Source organism: Micropterus dolomieu, linkage group LG23, assembly GCF_021292245.1.
Source record: "Micropterus dolomieu isolate WLL.071019.BEF.003 ecotype Adirondacks linkage group LG23, ASM2129224v1, whole genome shotgun sequence".
In the NCBI taxonomy this organism is placed as follows: Eukaryota; Metazoa; Chordata; class Actinopteri; order Centrarchiformes; family Centrarchidae; genus Micropterus; species Micropterus dolomieu.
In genome coordinates this window covers 17,482,144-17,501,516 of record NC_060172.1, presented here as the reverse complement: position 1 = coordinate 17,501,516, position 19,373 = coordinate 17,482,144, and the positions used below count along the sequence as shown (strand labels likewise).

The 19,373-nt window shown below is 39.2% G+C and overlaps 2 protein-coding genes and 1 long non-coding RNA gene across 5 annotated transcripts in view; 1 reads left to right on the top strand and 2 right to left on the bottom strand.

Moving 5' to 3' along the window:
- Positions 1-266: 266 nt before the first annotated feature.
- LOC123963370 lies at positions 267-6,538 on the bottom strand. The gene is made up of 2 exons (XR_006823161.1): positions 6,468-6,538; positions 267-504 (listed from the first exon to the last, which is right to left on the bottom strand). It is a non-coding gene; the product is annotated as an uncharacterized LOC123963370 (long non-coding RNA).
- LOC123963369 (ras-related protein Rab-39B-like) lies at positions 312-3,103 on the top strand. The gene is made up of 3 exons (XM_046040180.1): positions 312-526; positions 2,507-2,777; positions 2,948-3,103. Exons 1-3 carry the CDS (start codon positions 312-314, stop codon positions 3,101-3,103), a joined length of 642 nt encoding a protein of 213 aa, XP_045896136.1.
- A 2,980-nt stretch (positions 6,539-9,518) lies between the features above and the next one.
- Positions 9,519-19,373, bottom strand: part of slc7a3a (solute carrier family 7 member 3a) — a 14,985-nt gene continuing 5,130 nt past the window's right edge. For 2 of the 3 annotated variants that reach the window (XM_046039418.1, XM_046039419.1), the window contains exons 2-12: positions 16,430-17,058; positions 16,065-16,226; positions 15,233-15,416; positions 15,001-15,116; positions 14,283-14,505; positions 14,063-14,202; positions 13,662-13,764; positions 13,229-13,449; positions 12,903-13,069; positions 12,563-12,671; positions 9,519-12,472 (exon numbers count right to left, since the gene is read on the bottom strand). In XM_046039418.1, the coding sequence (XP_045895374.1) occupies positions 12,321-12,472; positions 12,563-12,671; positions 12,903-13,069; positions 13,229-13,449; positions 13,662-13,764; positions 14,063-14,202; positions 14,283-14,505; positions 15,001-15,116; positions 15,233-15,416; positions 16,065-16,226; positions 16,430-16,796 (1,944 nt within the window). In that variant the 5' untranslated portion in view covers positions 16,797-17,058 and the 3' untranslated portion in view covers positions 9,519-12,320. Of the gene's footprint in view, positions 12,473-12,562; positions 12,672-12,902; positions 13,070-13,228; positions 13,450-13,661; positions 13,765-14,062; positions 14,203-14,282; positions 14,506-15,000; positions 15,117-15,232; positions 15,417-16,064; positions 16,227-16,429; positions 17,059-17,469; positions 17,491-19,373 lie in introns of those variants that run through there. The other variant, XM_046039420.1, reaches the window with a different exon arrangement.

Below are 19,373 nucleotides of genomic sequence, written 5' to 3'. Positions count from 1 at the left end.
TGCAAAATGCAACTTCAATTTCTCAACATTTTATCAGCATGATTAGCAACTGAACAATTTTAATCCCTTCAAAAGATTCAATGCATAACATTATTCTAATATGTAGTAATATTGATTACTCAATTGGAAAAATGGATATATCGAGCAACAGAAATTTAAATGGCAACTTTCTTTGTCATATATGATAGTAAGCTAGCTATATTTGGGTTTTGATTGTTGGTTGGACAAACAATGATGTTTGAAGCCCTAACATGAATGACAGTGACTGAGTGGATGATTTTATTTTGTCACAGGTTTTATTTTGGTGAGAGATGGAGACAATATGGCTTTATCAGTTTCGTCTGATCGTCATCGGAGACTCCACGGTTGGCAAGTCGTGTCTGATCCGAAGGTTCACCGAGGGCCGCTTCGCCCAGGTGTCAGACCCAACTGTGGGGGTGGACTTCTTCTCCCGTCTGGTGGAGATCGAGCCGGGCAAAAGAATCAAACTACAGATCTGGGACACTGCAGGACAGGAGAGGTTCAGGTAAAGACACAACTCGTTCTTTGATCCTTCTCTTCATCTGTCCACAAAATGGAACCATGACCTATAAACAAATATCACACAGATTTCTGTTGCTTATCTATGTTAAGTGCGTTTTTAGTTTGTCACTTTGACACTGTTGCACTGGGTGACATATCCCACATGGACATGGGCACTGTAGTAATTTCTGAGTCAAGAACTGCTGCTGTAAATAATCCCCCCTAAAATGTACTATTTACTCCTGTTTGAACAACTTTTACTAAAACTGTAGCGCCTACTTAAAAAGTATTCATGACCCAATTTAAATCATTTAAATCTTGATTAGGAATAAATCAATGAATATGTGTGTTGCAAAGTTGACATTCATGCCGAAGACCAGAGTACTGTCACTATCCAAATTGTGATGTTCCTTTTTTAACTATTACCCCAGTCTTTTCCTCACCTCATCAAAGTGTTTAATTGCCTAACTCTAACCATATCTTAACCATGGTTAAAGGATAGGGCTGGAAATATACTACTGTCAGGTATTATCAGCAAATCCCATGAAAAATACCTAAACCTACAATGCATTTGTCATGGTTTGGGGTTTTAGTTTTGTATTTCCAGTTTTATGTTGAAATACGGCACGTTTCGACCAAAAGGGATCTCTTTTCAAGGAACTCACTGTGTTTGCAGCTGATCTGCAGCTCTTGTCAGCTGGAAATGTTTTAATAACCTTCCAAACTGTCGCAATTTTATTTTTGTGTTGCTTTCTCTGTGCTGGAGTTACTTTAAGAACTTTATGGCTTTATTCAGTTTGTTATTAAATATGTAACAAACTTTATCGTGCGTCTCTCCATTACACTCCCACACAAAAAAGCTGTTTTAATGGTCAGCCATTGCCTATAGTTTTTCATTATATGCCAATCAAATCTGATGTTCATTTATAAATTTTACTCATGGATCGTGGTTACAAATAATGATTCTTTTGCCTAATCATCGCAGGTCTTTAGACCACGGTGGAAACGCACACAACAATGGGCTGAAGGAACCTTTTAGTTTCTCCACAGGTTCCTAGTTCCGGGGTATAGTTCCTTTGGTCGAAACGCGGCTATAGTCATTCCTCATGTGTCTGTTTGTTTGCCCTGCCCTGATTACTTCTACCTGCGTCTAGTTATCATTCCCTCACTAGTGTATTTAGTCTGTGTTCCCTTGTCTCAGTGCCAGTTCGTCTTCATTCCCGTGTCAAGTGGTCCTGCCCTTCCTAGTGTTTTGAACTGTGTTTTGGATTGATTTTCTTGGACCTTGCCTGTTTTTCTGTATTTTGCCTACTCCCTATTGGCTTTGTTTGCCTGTTTAGACTGCTTTTCCTGGTTTTGACCTCTGTCTGCCTCACCATTATATAAGTCTTTACGTATTTACATTTACATTTACTCATTTGGCAGACGCTTTTATCCAAAGCGACTTACATTTGAGGAACAACATACAAGCGTCAACAGAGCATCAAATACAAATCTACAAGTGACAATACATACTAGTAAGAGCTCATAGTACATATCACATCAATGGGGTAAATACCTAGGGAAGGAGGTAAGAGTTAACAAAAAGTGCAATCAATACAAGATCATTGTAAGGAATAGAAGAAGAAGAGCACAGGACGTGCATGTTAGAGGTGTTATAAGTGGAAGTGTTCTCGGAAGAGATGAGTTTTCAAGAGCTTCTTGAAGTTAGAGAGGGACGCCCCTGCTCTGATGGCGTGTGGTAGCTCGTTCCACCATCGTGGTGTCACAGTATTTTAGGCTTTTAATGGAATTTTTTGACAGTAAGAAAAATAAATTATATTTCCAGACTTATCCTTTAACATATAGTTGTACAAAGAACTTTAAAAACATCACCGAATTTGATCCAGGTTTTTGCAGAATTGTCCACAATCAACAGTCTTAATGGTGGTAGGGTTTGTAATTTGCTACAAAAATTAATTTCACAACCTATTTATCAATCCAGATCTATCACCAGAGCTTACTACCGTAACTCAGTAGGTGGACTCTTACTCTTCGACATCACAAACCGCCGCTCCTTCCAGAACCTCCATAACTGGCTGGAGGAGGCCCAGAGCCATGTCCAGCCGCACAGCATCGTCTTCCTGCTGGTGGGTCACAAGTGTGACCTTGAGGACCAGCGGCAGGTGACCCTGCAGGAGGCACAGAAGCTGGCAGGGGCCTTTGGGATGCGCTATGTGGAGACATCGGCACGAGAAGCTATCAACGTGGAAAAGGTGTGGATGAAATTTTTTTTTTATGTAGTCTACATGATATAAGCTGTCATTCTCTTATTGTGCGTTTGGCTTCATCCCCAAAAACGCTATACGTTTAGGAACATGTACTTTGATGTAACTGCATAATGTAAGGGACTGTATGTCAATCTGGTTTTGTTTCTTTTCATAAGGCGTTTGTGGATCTGACGAGGGACATCTTTGAGCTGGTACAGAGCGGGGACATCAAGATCCAGGATGGCTGGGAGGGTGTAAAGAGCGGATTTGTCCCCAACACTGTCCATTCCTCTGAGGAGGTCGCCAAGGGCAGCCGGCAATGCTTCTGCTGATTTACCACATACCTGCGGTATGTTGGGTGACAGGTGGTGATACTTCAGTGGAGATGTCTTTTACTTTGGCTGCTCACCAGGCCCGGTTTTTGACTGACATGGACATGTAATACTTCCCTGCTCAGTTACACACTTTACTGATAGATAGATAGATAGATAGATAGATAGATAGATAGATAGATAGATAGATAGATAGATAGATAGATAGATAGATAGATAGATAGATAGATCGATCGATCGATCGATCGATCGATCGATCGATCGATCGATAGATAGATGACTGTAATACACAAATTTTTAATCTGAATCAGTGATACCAAAACTGACCCATGCCTCTTCCTTTTCATGCATAAAATATTGCAAACTTGTATGGACTATATCCAGTGAGAGACATGATACGCTACAAATTCAAGTGGCTCAATTCATAAGTGGAGGATGAACTCAAACTGAACCAAAGTTTGAGATTCTGACTGTCATGTTTGTTTTATCTGACTGCGACCTGCTGACGACTGCTGGAGAAAGAGTTTGCACAGTGAAAATGTTCAATGGTACATTTGCTGTTATAGCTGAAAGGAAAAGCTACTGTAGATGCTTTCTGATAGCCATTATTACTTGATAATAGCAAGGACTTTTTTTTAATAGTATGGTAGGTACCCAGTTCATGTTTAGTACTCTGTTTTGGTTTTACTGGTGAGAACAGTTAAGACATTTAAGCCTTTTGTATGGAACCTCCAGTGTGTTCAATATTAATTACATTTTAAAACATTTTGAAATAAATCATGAATAAATGATGTAAAATATACAAATGAACAAACAATTTGTGAAATAATTGAAAGTTTTAAAACTCGAGTCATTCTTATGAAAAATTCATTCCTATTTTCATAATAGTTTTATTGGAGTAAATTTTTATTTTATAGACATTTTTATTTCAAAATGCCCTTTTATATCCTGTCACTTTACATGATGCCATATTTTTTCAAAATGTCACTTTTCATGACATGCCTCTAACCTTTCAGCCAATCACGTGCTCTCTCTTAAGATAGCTCAACAACTGCAACCAAATGTAGCCAGCTCCTCTTAGCTAGAGCACAAGAGTAACTAAACTAAACCTCTTTAGCTAGTCTTGGCCTAACAAGGCTGCTCATGCTACATATGTAGTTAGCTAACTAGCTAGAGGGAGCAATAAGGTGGCTAATTCACAATAACTGTGACATTGTTGTTGCTCTAGCTAAAAGAAGCTAACAGGCAAAATCTGATTGATATCGTAGAGCTAGCTTAAGAGAGGCAGGGGGGCATGTGACTGGATGGAAGGTGAGGGGCCGGGATGTCACTGTCATGAATAAGGTGACATTTGAAATAAAATATAACATTATGAAATAATAAAAAAGTGGCATAAAATAAAACTGTAACAGAAGGAAGAAAATGCCATGATATAAAACATACTTTTGAGAAGAAAAAAAACATTCTGTTATGAACTGAGAATTAATGAAAAGACTGATGAAATAACATTTCTTTATCATTTTAGACTTAATTCTTGTAATTCTTTTTCATAAATATTGAACTTTGTAAATATTGAACACCTTCAGACTCCATACTTTTGGAAACTGATTTTATGGGTTTGTTTGAATATGAAGCCTGCTCCTACACATTACATGACACCTTCGGGTCATAATCTCTTCTTACACTTATGGCTTTATAGATCCAGTCACATCCATATTTATAATTAATGCATGCCTCCATTTTAAATCCAAATTTCCAAAGAAAGAACATCATTTTTTAGATTTGATAAAATGTAAATAGCCATTTCACTCATCTCATTTGACAGTACCTGGACTCTCATCAGAAAGAGCAGATTTAATGAAGTTTCTAATTTGTTGTGAATCTGGCGCTATGACAAAGTATGCAAATCACTGGAAGTGAACAAATTAGAATTATTTGAACTCCACTACAGTTGCACACGCTTCAGGTCAGATTGGTGGCATTAATATTAACTAGTTAATTCAACAATTTAGAAAGAATAGTGAGTGAGTACATTTATTTTAACTGCTCAGTGGAAGCATCTCTTTCGAGTGCCTTTTGGAGGAACGAAGCCTAAATACATGCAACCAACTTCCTGTTCATAGAGACAACTGTGTGTTTATCCTGTAAATTTTAAAGTCTAAACTGTAAGGTGACAGGAAACACATTGGTTACACACTACACAATCTGTAAATCATTTATTTGAAACCAAACCCTGACAAAATTGACTGTTTCATGTTGTTGTGACTCTGGGATTATTATAGCACAAGTGTTATCAGAATCTTAATAAAGATTTGCCTTGTGCAAAGATTGGAGGTTCATGGCTCTTTGTATCATTAAATTGTCATAATTTGGGGTAACAGGCAATATTAATAATGTAATGTAATGCTGCATTCGGCCACTAGAGGGCAGCCTTATTGTGTGGGGAAAAAAATATTTCAACAGTTTTGTGTTTTCAGCAGCGGTTGAAAGTATCCAAGTACATTTACTCAAGTACTGTACTTAAGTACAAATTTGAGGTATTTGTACTTAACTTGAGTATATCTCACTTTATACTGCTTCACTACATTTCAGAGGGAAATATTGTATTTTTTCCTCCACTACAATTGTTTTACAGCTTTAGTCATTTACTTCAAAAAAGTAGTTTTGCATACAAAACATATGGATAGTTGATCAAATATGATGCTTTGTTAAAGATTGAACTCACCAACAGTACAGACAAGTGAAGCTGAAATGCAGTAGTGAATGAAGTAGGGGAGACCAGGTATGGTTGTAACACTTTTTGTTTCAGCAACTATAACTTGCTGAATTTTGTAGCTAGAGTTCTCTAACTTTCATACAAAGTATCCACATGTGTTCACTACATATGACACTAATTCGACAAGAATATCACAGACCTCCTGAGTTAATGTGAAATGCATAGTGTGCATAGTGTTACCACCTACCCCACTACCGGGGTAGGTGGTAACACATGCTGAGATAAGTTGTGACAATAAGACAAAAGAAGCAAAAACAGATGATAGATGATATGCTTCAAAAACAGGTAGTGATATAAAAGAACAATGTTTCTCTCTCACTGTAACAGACATGCACATGTTTGTGTATGTAGATTTATCTAGCCTATAGAATAAAGGTTCTTAACAATATACTTAATAAATACTACTACAATGTACTTAATTAAAGAACATTTATTTACATCCTTAGGTCAAAACAAAGAGGTGTGTGTCTGTGTGTGTAATAACTAATAATAAATAGTGTGATAAATACATAAATATATGTCATAAATAATGTAATAAATACTCTTAATCAGAGTCACAGTCAGTACTTGAAGTGGGCCAGTACTCACCGGTATGCAGTACCAGCACTTCTAATTTTTACTCTTTGGTGTACCATGACTTTTTCTTGCGCACTGGCACTTCTCACAAGCTGCCCGTACACTTCTCTGCCCTCTCCATCAGCGGAGACGGAGTATGGAAAAGATCGCGTGCCGATGCACACGCCGACAAGTGAACAACATGTGAATGGGGAGTACTTGTCAAGGTGCTGACAAATGAATGCTGGTAACCCGGGAGTGCAGGCTTGGTGGGCCCAGTCTGCAAAGGGCACTCTGTAAAATCTTAAAATCATTGTAATAGTTGTAGGGGAGAGCGGGGTGAGTTGAGCCAGTTTTTACTTGAGGTGTCTTTAAAGTGAGGACATGACAGTAATGTCTCCAACTAAAATATGTACATATATTTTAGGATGTGGTACATCCCTGGGAATAATCAATTTGGATCTAAAATAAACTGTTTTCAAAATATGGCTTTCCAAAAAAAAAGTGGACTCTTAAGAGGATAAGTTGAGTCACATGGGGGTCGAGACATCAATGTCATTTCATCGTGCATCGTTCATCATCAATGTATCGCTTTAAAGTCATCCTGTTTATCATCATGTCCCATGCCACCTGATGAATGGACTTCCCTTTTTTGTACCTCTCCGTTTTGTACTACTCTGTCCAAACCCACAATAGGAGTTGAATCCTGTCTGTCTTCCACTTATAGAAGCATGACATGATGGTTTCTGGTCTAAAATGCATCATGTCACATCATTTTGGTGATGCATAAGAATGCAATGGCTCAACTTCCCCCAGGTCTTTTGGCTCAAATTACCCCATCTCTGCCATTTTATCAAAACTGTGTCATCCAGCTGTTTATGGATAATGTCATGCTAACAGTATAGCCTCATATTGTAACTTCCTTAAGCTCTAACACATACGTAAGATTTTCTCAAACCTGTCTTTAATTGTTCAGACACAAGAATCAGGACTCCTTCAACATAAAAAAAACACTTTGAAGGGCAAAATACTATTTTTTGATCTCTGAAATGTGCCTCTTAATGGGCCTCTCTTCATCGCAGGGGTGAATAAAATGGATGACTCTTCAAAAATGTGTGGTCATCTGACCAATTTTGTCTATGGTTGCTGAGAAACAAGGGGTGCCTCAACTTCCCCACATGCTCAAATAACCCCGCTCTCCCATTTGTAAATGGGGATGGTTGTGACACTTTTTAAAGAAGTGTTACAACCCACCACACCCCTGTCAGCCATTGTTTAGCTATCTGTATTAGCATAGTGGTTTGAAATTAGAAAGGAAAAAATGCATCACATGTTGCCTAAGAAACTACATTTAAATCTAATATAAGTCAAACAATTTTATCTGCAATAGTATAGATACTAAACAAAATATAGTCTTGGTCAAAAAATTTACTTTCTGACCTCAAAATCTGTTTTTTCTCTATATATTCTGAATGTGCCTGTTTCCAGGCTTGATAACCACCATGCCTGATTGGATAGGAAGTAGGTAAATACTGACTAACTCCTATTTTATCTCTAATTGGTGGAATTGGTGTTACAACCATACCAGCTCTCCCCTACTCAGATCCTTTACTTAAATACTTCTTACTAACAATTATAAATAATAATTTTTTTTGTGTATTTTTAATGAAAATTTTATGAATTAAGTACTTCTTACTTTTGAAACTTTTTCCTGATTATACTTATATAGTTTTACTCAAGTAACATTTTCAATGCAGGACTTTACTTGTACCAGATTGTTTTTACAGTGGAGGAATCTGAATACTTTCCCCATTGCTGGGTCCTTAGGTGTTAAAATTGTAACCTTTTCCTACTAAAAACATTAAAGACATGTTTGAAATAAAATCTAAAACCATTAATGTTGGAAAAATGATTCCAAATTCATAATGTATAGGAATAAATTAGAGAAGTTACAATTTTTCTCAAATTAAAATCATAATGTTATATATTTCCTGTTGCTTGATCCAGTGATGTTTTGACTTCGCCTTGGTGACCAAAGTGTATTACACTGCTTTTCTAATGCTTTGTATTACTTTCAAGCACTTTTAAGATAAGACAGAACTTTATTTATCCAGTGTTTATGCAGCAGTTGCTGTACAAAGAAGATATAAAATATTAAAAATATCAACATACAAAATCCAGAATATACACAAGGCCATATTAAGTTTCTCATTCTCATTGTGTCAGTCATCATCTTTTAAACACGTTTCATCTTTTCAGTAGTCTGGCATTGTTATAGTGACACAAAAGGTGACAAGAAGTGGATATTCACATTCGGTTACTTGTTTATCATCATTTTTTAGTGCAACTTATCACATGTTATCAAATTTAGTTTAAAGGCGCCACTCCTCAGCTCAGTCACATTTACACCACAGAGGGCTCTTAGTTATTGTATATGGACCGGACAGTGAGGAACAACAGGAGGGAAGGTAAAAGTAGACTGTATGGTCATTTTGTCAGAGTCAAAGGTGGGAGGAAGAGACAGAGGGAGGACAGAGAACCTGTGCATTTTTTGTGTATTCATTGTTAAGGCAAAGAAGCACAATATGAACGCCTTCTGTCACATACAGTTCCTCAGGCCTCTGGACTTAATGACACTCGTTATTTACCCTCAGCGTGTCCGTTACTCTTGACAAACATGTTAAGTGTTTTGAGTGAGTGATGGCCTTTTGACACAAATGTTGTGCTGCGTTGTTCAGCACAAAATATTGTGGTGCTTGCTCCTTAGCTTGAATAAAATCTAAAACCACTAATACATACAACATAATTATAGATGGGATGCAGATTAATTCTGTAGAGATACAAATTGAATTGTTGTAGTCCTATTGCTGAATGATTTACATAAGAAGCTGCAAATTTAGTAAAACAACCCAAGGATAGGGTGATATGTAACTGACACAGATGACATAACATTAACATATTTCAGTGAGTCACCGATAACTGTCAGAAAAACTGGTAAAAAGCTACTTCAACAGCCTCTACCATATAGCGAATACTGACAAATGTTTGTCTTTTGACAAGTGAATCAGACAAAACTTTTCTGCCTTAAGCATGTATCATTTTTTTTTTATTAAAAAAAAAAAAACATTGAAAATACAGCATGTTTTATACATGACAGCCATATGTACAGGATATAAAACAGAAAGACAAAAATAGATCATTGCTGTTAATGCAATAGCACTGAGAGGGGAGAAAATAGCACTGATTTTTAATTTTCTTTGAAAAGGCACGAGGGCTGGCTATGAAGAGCTGTGTGATGACACGTCACATTACCTTTTAATGATAGATTAACTATTCACAGAAAACATACCAGTTCCAATCTCTAGTGAAAGTCCACAGCTCATGAAGCATTTCAATAGGCCAAGATACAGCTGCCCAGCCCCGTTGCCTTCCTCAGGCATGAGGATGGTTCTTCAGGCACCAATTTATTGATTTACATCATCTAGAAACACTAGCTGAATCCAAATCTACCCATATTGTACCCCCCACCCCCACCCTCCACAAAGACATGTCAAGTTCTGACATGTCTAAAGGAGGTGCATTTTCTTTTAAGCAAAAACAGTAAAGATGTTTAGTGACATCTTTTAAGCATCTGCAGAATGCCAACATTGCAGCATCAACTGTCAAATGACATGCCTTCATGTGTAATTTACAAAAAAACACCTCTTACCAAATTGTCACATTTACAGAAAGTACATTTGTATAATTTATAGCTTTAAACAAATACTGTACATTCTACAGTATAGCACTTTACTAAAAAACAAGAAAATACTATTAACAATAAGTTATTTTGAGTCCATAGAATTGGGATAAACTTTTTTTAAATTACACAATTTAGAGACCAACTTTTAGTGGTCATTCTTTTTTGGAAAGCTCAAGTTTCCCAAAACACCTTCATTTGGTCAGGAATATCAATTAAATTATTTGGTGATGCAAGACATTTGCAACAAAGCAGGAAAAATAAAAAACAATGTGGAAGCATGAGGGAGACGTATAAAGATCAGCACACTAAAAACTGTACATGTAAAGTTTAAAAATAAAATATAAAGAATATTAACAGATTAAAATTGATATGAAAAGGCAAAACAACAAAGCTATTTAAAATAAACAATACTATACACATTTAAATATTAACAGTTCTAAATCAGATAAAGTAATAAGTAAATAAAAGTGTAAAATATATATAAGGATGGGAGCTCAACAGACAAAGCTGCCAAGAATAAGTTTCAAATGAAACTAAAAAAGAACCTCTGTGAAAAAAAACAAACAAAAAAAACCTTTCACAAGGAAGAAGTGATGAAACACAGGCCCTTGTTCTGAAACTGACCCCCAGCTCCCAGACACCAGAGTGGATCTGACAGATGTCAATTAGAAACAATTCATTGTGTATTAAAATGTTTAAATTCCTTGGCACCCAAAAGATGAACACAATGTGATTCATAAGTTTGTTAAGTGCAAATCTATCAACCTCCTCAGATCTGCAACACATTCTGTGAGGTTTAAAGATGTGCAAAATCATCTGAAGTAGAGAGGTGCAAGTATGCAAATTCAATCTGGAAATTAACTAGATAACATGCTTTTGTTGGTTTGGAAGGAACTCTTACTTCCAACCAAATATGGTCAAATAAGTGAAGGGAAGTATGTTCTGGAATAACAGATGGATGAGGTTTACATTACCTGCAGAATGTAAATGTTCTGTATTTGTATAGTACAGTACCTACAGCAAATACTAGAAAGCATAGCAGGTATTAAATCACCAATTCCTGGATTTCAATGCCTTTTATAGCTCATAAAAGTAGTTTGATGCCCTTTTAGCGGTTTCCAAAACATTTGAGTCATCTGGTTTAGGTCGAAACAAGGGCCACAAAATGACAGCAAATACAATTTCATGAGGTCTATATGCAAGACAAAAACAATATGGACAACTTGGAAACGAATTTCTTACCATTTTAAATGGGGCAGTGTGCACATACTGTATGGCTGTTCTCTGGGGGCAGGGAGGCACAAAGGCAGTCGTGGGTTAAAAACAAACAAATAAAACCCCCACAAAACTCTCCCAATCTGTAAAACATGACCTTCAGCCTCAGACACCGAGTGTAGATAACATCAATGTCAACCATGTTCTACTGACCTAACTGCATTGAGGCCCTGAATGATGCTGTCAACCACACAGCGTCAGGGCTACCCTGTTTACACACAGTCTGGTGTAATAAACAAGGACCAATAAACTACACATGCTAGACATACTACACAAGCTATTTGTGTTTCTTATACAGTTTTGAAGTGTAGCTCACTGATCCAAGTGTCTTGACGATCGTAAACTCACTGACTCAAGTCATATTTTTTAGTGATGTACACAGTAGTTCTTATTCACTCCTAGTGGAACAAGTGACCGCACACACACACACACACACACACACACACACACACACCTCTAACGGAGAGGAAGCAGAGACAAAAACTGGTAAAGTGTAACATTTTTTTTCTGGATAACGGCTTCAAATTACAGAAAACAGATCATGAGCAGTACCGCAGTACTCTTTGTTAGTTAGGTCCATTCAAAGGATCTGTTATAGGCAGATCCCCAGAGGACTAAGGGTAAGTAAAAACAGACAGATTAAAACAGACACATGGTCCAGAAAATGGCTCTGTTGCAGTGTCTCGCCATCAAGTTTATCAGCCATTAGGTCAGAGGTAAGATGTGTGTGGCGTTTTCTTGCCTCTTCTTCTTTTAAAACCCAGATCTGCGTTCCAGGCTTCCTACACTGCAGCATTTGGCAATTTAACCAGACTGCCAAAATGAGTGTAGATGCTCTGCAACACTTCCCAGGTCTACGTCAGTCTGTATCAGGGGCTGCCTGCTTCTACGTCACTCTCGTCAGGAGCGCCTTTGTAAATCGGGCTCTTGGCCTGCAGCGTAGGCTCGTATTTGCGCGGGGATGACCGGTTAGCAGCTTCACTGCTATTCTTAATACCGTAGAAGAAGTAAATGGCGAAACCTGGAGGGGAGGAGAGAGGCAACAGGAAGTTACAAAACAGTCACATGAATGTGTGGCGCTAGACATGAAAACACTAATGTTCAACTGTACCGATAATCATCCAGACAGTGAAGCGGCACCATGTACCCAGGTCCAGCTGCATCATGAGGTAGATGTTAACGAAAACACTGAACAGGGGCAACCAGGGAAGCAGAGGAACCTTGAGGGAACAGAGAAATGGGAGGGTTTCAGCATTACTGTATTTTAAAATGGAAGTGGCTCTGCTCGAGATAGTACTAAGAGAAAGAATCAGGGAACAAAGTGTGTCAAAGTAAATAAGTGGCGATCCTCAAACTCAGCGTAAAAATGTCAAAACAAAAAAGAACAAACTCTATACAAAGACAAAACAGAGAAACCATTAAAAGGTCTGTTGTGACGGCTTGATCGTTACCTTGAAGTTGAGAGCCTCTTTGCTCTCAGGCTGCCTGCAGATGATGACGACACAGACGGCACACAGCAGACTCAAAATGACACAGGGCACCACAACTCCTGCATGCCCTGCCAGCAGCTCTGAGAGATAGTTTGCCAGGATAATACATAGTACGGTGATAAGAATAGCTGCAGGGACAGAAGAAGGGGAAAAAAGTTACTCATAAAAGGTGGCTGCAAGATGTGTGTTACCATATATGTCTTTATTCATTGTTCAAAAAAAAGAAGCAAAAACACATTTAACAGCTGACCACAAGCGCCATCTTTAGCTTCTTCTCAGACACTTACAAATAATAGCAGTGGTAGCATAGACAATGGCCCCAGAGAGCTGTGTTGGGGTCTTTCCACTTGGGCAGAAGAGCAGCTTGAAGGTGAAGGTCTCTTTGAGCGGCATCTCCATGCCATACTCGTCACCGCTGTCACCTCCACTTACGGCCACCTTCTCTCCTTCCACCAGCTCTACCAGCTTCTCCATCTGGCTGGACGAACTCAGGGTGCCTGGCTGGTATCTGTGGAGGAGGGGGAAGCGTGTCAGAGTGAGTAAAAGTAATGATGAACTAGAAAACCAGCTAGAAATATTGGCTGCATACAACTAAGGCTTTCATAAAATGACTGTAATGAGTGATTCGTCGGCAAGAGACATCTTTCAGTTTAACAAAGCCGATACCAACATGAGAATGATACTTTGAGACTGTGCTGGTAGAGATAAAACAGCGCTTACCTGAGGATAAGGACACAGATGGCCACCAGAGAATACGCCAACAGAGTTCCAATGGACATGAGGTCAACCAGAGCTGCCAGGTCGAACAGGAAGGCCATGAGAGCTGTAAGGAGAAGTAAAATCACATCTCTTAGAAAATGTACACCAAGTAATCCGTTTTTGCAAACTTTTCTTAAGAGTTAAGTGTTATTGATCCAGAACCGACAGCCAGTCAGACGGGCTGCAAGACAGAGCTGAGACCCTGGCAAACAGCAACAACTCTCAACAGACTTGACAGCATAGGATAAACACAGCCAAAGACTGCTGGCCTGAAGCAATGAATAAACACGACGAGAGAAAAAACAAACACAAACAGGAAGAAGAAAAGACAACATGAAAAATAAGCTAACAAGACGGCTTACCTGCAACGATGCCTGAAGCGATGGTAGCCATGAGGGGAGTCTTTGTTCGAGTGTTTATCCTGGACAGAGCACGGAACAGCAGCCCATCCTCCGCCATGGCGTAGATAACACGGGGCATGGGGAACATAGAGCCTAGGAGACTGAGAGATGAGCAACTGTTAGCATTGTACTTAGATATTCAACGTTTTACAGCATGGCAATAATTCAGCTCCTTCCTTACCTGGTGGACAGAGCGCAGAGAGAGCCCACAGCCACAATGTATTTGGCAGGAGCCCAGCCGACGTAAGTGAAGGCCTCGGGCAGAGGACTCTGGGTATTCAACTGGTAGTACGGCATCATAAGGGTAAGAGCAGCGGACACACCAAAGTAGGCGAAAAAACAGATCAACAGCGAAGCCACGATGCCGATAGGTATAGAGCGCATGGGGTTCTTTGCTTCTTCGCCTTAGGACGGGGAGAGAAGAAAAAGAGGATGAATTGATAAGTGTTCCCATGAAACCTAGGGGAACACACGACCAGCTATGTTTTGCAACAGGCGAGGTCTGACGTCTTTCCCATTTCACTCAAAATTGCATAATACAGCCTTCAATAAGGCCAACAGGTGTTGCGTCAAATCCTGGCACCGTTCAAAGATGATTTGGAAATATCCCAGAAGCAAAGAATCCATCATCAAGAAGTAGTTCCACTCTTGTGGATCCAAACATTTGTTTGGTTTGCAAGTAAGGAAACATTCATAGTAAGAAGCACTTGTAACTGTAAAATAAATAGACAAACCTCTGATCAAGCAATAGCATAGCCAAGATCCTGATTGTATGCATCGGTGTGGCTTTATATCACGGTCTCATATTCCAGTATTTCCATTGAGATTATAATATCTTGATCTTTTTGTGCAACCACTTCTTCTATATTGTTTACCACGGAAACATTAAAACCACTCACTTGTTGTGGCGATGCAGTCAAAGCCCACAAAGGCGTAGAAGCAGGTGGCAGCACCAGACAGGATTCCAGCCATACCAAACGGCGCAAAACCGCCCTCGCCAAATTCCTCCTCAACTCTGAGTGGCAGAAGGAGACAGAGAGAGAGAGAGACACATAGTTTAACAACCAAACACAGACGAGACAGTAAAACTATGAGTCCATCTGCTGACAGAGGCAGCTCTCAGATACTGACTTTAAAGTCCCACTGCTGTTGCTTTTATTTATGAAGCTGACGTAGTCTTCCTCCACCAGGTTCCAGTTGTGTGTGTCCCCCTTGACAAAGCCAGAGATGATAACGAAACCCAGAACCACCAGATTGATGCCTGTGAAGATCTTGTTCACCAGCGCTGACTCACTCGCGCCAAAGGCCAAAAGTCCTGAGGGCACAAAGTACAGGAAGAGGGGGAGAGGGATGTAACAGAGAGGAGACAAAATTAATATTTCAACACCAATAACAACATGTCCTGCTATGTGGGTGGATGTGTTCATGCTTCATTACTTCCCGCATACCATCAGTCAGCGACACCAATCCACCAATTACGTCTTTCTAACACAGCTGCTGGCATGCCACACTAGCTGCAATATTTGTGTGACAACTGTTCTGGCTGTTATGCAATGGTTTTAATGTAATGCTAACAATGGCTATGTTGCCATGGGCTGTCATTGAAACTGATCATTTTAAATAAGACAGTATTTACTTTAGGCTAATTCAATGGGTTGCTTTTAAAAACTGGTTCCCCAACCTTTTAGGCTTGTGATCCATGTGAAATGTCTATTTCACAGGTTACATTTGTCTATGAGTTGCAAGGCAAGTTCTAACAAAGATAGATGTTCCTTACTCTGAATGTTCACTTAAAAATTTACAGAATAGTGTATGAATAAGAAATTTTTATTATTTTTATTTATTTCCCCCTTGTATCATCTTCCAGTCTCTCATTTATCATGTAACCCCCATAGAAGAACCTGCCCTACAGGTTGGGAACCCCTGAGAATAAATAATGATGAGTAATGATGAGCTAACTCACCAGTGAGCAGCAGGATGAGGACAAGGGCGAACAGGTCGGGGTATTTTGCCAGGACCTCGCCTGGCACATTAATTGTCATAGACGCTTTAAAGAAGCTAGAGATCTTTTGCTCAACCAGGTTGTCAAAGGTGGAGCTCCACGCCCTGGCCACGCTGGCCGTACCTAAGAGAAAACAGAAACTTACATAAATCAATAATGTGGTGACAGGAAATGACACACAGTTCTCTATATTCTTGCTTAGGATTTTAGCACAGTAACAAAATGTACTAACATGATTGTGTTGTTGCACCATGAACAGCAAACATAAAAAAAAAACACTAAAAAAAACACTGCAACAACTCTACCTGACACTTCAGAAAGCTCACCTATCACATAGGAAAGGATGAGGTTCCACCCTGTGATGAAGGCCCAGATTTCTCCAACTGTCACATAGCTGTAAAGGTAAGCAGAGCCTGTTTTGGGGACACGGGCGCCAAATTCAGCATAGCACAGGCCAGCCAACATGGAGGACAGAGCAGCGATGAGGAAGCAGAGGACAATAGCGGGTCCAGCCTTCTCCCGGGCGACCTCGCCAGCGAGGACATATACACCGGCGCCGAGTGTGGAGCCCACCCCCAAGGCGATGAGGTCCAGGGTAGACAGGCAGCGGGCGAATTGGGACTCTTCGCCAGAGCAGTTTAATGCCCTGCGACGCAGCAGGGTTTGTCCAAAGTTGGACAGCTTGCTGGCCATATTTGCTGTGACTGTGTGTGGGCGATGAACCAGGCTATGTGTTTTAAATCCGTTTAGTGTGGGCGTGTGTGTGATTGACACAGCTTAAACACAACACGTGTGACTGGACTGAGAGTTTAAGTACTTTGGGCAGATGGGTAGGTAAACCAAGTACTTGTTTATTATTGGTCCTTTAGTGTAGGTGTGTTGACTTTTACTTGAGTGGAGAGAACAGGAAGTGGCAGGTCTGTGGTCACAGTATTTTGCAGCAGCAGATTACTACCTGTGAGAAAACAAGAAAACAAGAGCTCAAAACAGAGAACTATTCAGTAACTGCCAAAGCTTACACACAGCTGTGTTTGGCACTATGCAGTTGGATTATAGTATCCTTTCTTCCAGCAATGAACATTTTCAAGGAAAGGTGTTCAAACTGCAATGTTCTCTTCCCCTCTGGGCTGTACATGAAAACTTTGTAGCAAATGTTTACACTTTGTATAGTTTTTCATACACAACTCATTTAAAGTGAAGGCCACTAGAGATGTTGAAAACTCTGTAATATTCTTCTCCTCTTCAGCAAATACCCCCGAAAAAAACCAAGATAGCCAGTCAGTCGGCAGGTTTATAGAGTAAAAAGACATTTCACTACACAAGAACCTGTACAAATAACAGTTATGAAATTTCCAGGAATTCATACCTCTTACCACATAGTAACACGAGTAATCATGAGGCGCAGTGGGGCACAGCGAGGTCATGAAGACAAAAGAAAACTTAGAGTTATCCTACTAGGCTTAAACCTAACCTTAATTTTTCCTTGACAAATAAATAGTCCATAGTACACGCCCCTATAAAAACAAAAGAACACCTAGTCCAGTTCCTCCCCACTCCCTTACTGAGAGATGGGGCACTCTGCGACTTTGTGTTATGTTTTTTTTAGCAGACAGAGGCTGACAGGGATACGCCTGGGAAAGCAGGAGGCTGCAAAGGGACGATAATGGTTGAAATCTGCAAGCTAATCTCAACAAGGGACAGGGGGGAGGACAGTGTGAACCAGCAGCTCGATAAGGTGAACCAGCTCCACGGGGACACGGTTGATATACAGATAAAATACACTGCATAAAAACAGACACTTACTCTATATAAATGTATTGTAATTCTTAAATGACTACTGAATTTATACCTTTAAAAGTTTTACTTTAACCATACTGTATTAAAAACTGCACTTTCTAATAACTAACAAGGCTATCATGAAATGCATCTAATGTCTACATCTAAAATCTTTGATTCTACCATCTCTACTTTTAAATAAAATCTTTAAAAATCATAATGTGAACCTAACAAACTTGTGGCAGTGCGATGATTATTACTGGTTCTCAATCGAAATTCAGTACTTATATTGGTTACTGTCCCAGAATGCATTATCAATGATTTATAAAAAAAAAAATTAAAGGATACTTGCAAAACATTTTACGTCAGTAGTAGCGAGCTTCTAAAGTTCAGGAAAGGGGGAATGATAAAGATAACGTGTGTACGCACAAACACATGGGAACGGTTCATAACAGGCCAAGGACACTGACCAGGACAGATACGTTTTTCTGTTTGTCCTTGGAGGCAGCCAGATTCCTGGACTGATCAAGACACGTGGACAGGATCCTCTATATATATATATATATATATAAAAAAAACACTCCACGCTGTGGGATGTGGAGAGAGAAATTCTGGTGCTTAACACAAGTTAGCAGGTGGGTTTACTCCTGCGTGACTACAATAGATTATACACTTCTCTATTTACTGTAAGACTTATTTCACAAATTAATCTTTCCACTGTAAATTTTTTCTGACAAAGAAAAGTCCTGAGCCAAGACTCGACATTCTGTAGGTTCTGGACTCTTACACGCTTTTTAATAAAAGCGTGTAATTTTGAAGGCTTAAAATATCACTGAATAAAAGTTGACTTCATAACTTTTGGACTTTCTGGTGTCCGTGAAGAGCCACAGTGCGCTGCTCAGACCAAATCTTTGCACAGCATGAGTGCGTGTGTATGAGCGAGTGTGAATGTCTGTCAGTAAGGTAAAGTTAACAATCCAACACTTGACTGTCAAAATAGCTCAGAGCACCGTGTGTTGGCTTAGTATGCATTTTCAATATTACGCTAGGTAATGTCTGATTTTGATTACATTACATTGCATCACAGGGATCACTTTTATTTTGGTAAAAGTAATACAGGAAATGTTAATGTAAAATGTGTGCAACCCATTGTTATTTGAGGTAATACACATGTTGGCACATGCAAGTCATGCATCTAATGTCAAAGATGAGGCAAGTTTATCTTATAATACTACACTATTTTTATGACAACTACAACTACCATTGCCATGACCATTAACAATGTAGTAAAATGGACTGTGACAATGGTTAACCTGCATCATAAAATAACTCCAATGCCCTGAAAAGGCCAATATACAGAATGATCAGCTTTTTAGCAAAAAGACTGAACTCAGTTCTGGAGGACTGAAGACAGTCTAATGATTTGGAGCAATTCAGAGTAGACAAACATCCATATCTGTTAAAATGCTTTATCACTGATGGGGGGGGGGGGGG

Bases quoted from the DNA above. Each gene is read 5' to 3' on its own strand.
- LOC123963369 (XM_046040180.1), top strand. From the start codon at position 312: ATGGAGACAATATGGCTTTATCAGTTTCGTCTGATCGTCATCGGAGAC. The intron at 527-2,506 runs GTAAAGACACAA...TTATCAATCCAG, and splicing joins GCAGGACAGGAGAGGTTCAG to ATCTATCACCAGAGCTTACT. The intron at 2,778-2,947 runs GTGTGGATGAAA...TCTTTTCATAAG, and splicing joins AAGCTATCAACGTGGAAAAG to GCGTTTGTGGATCTGACGAG.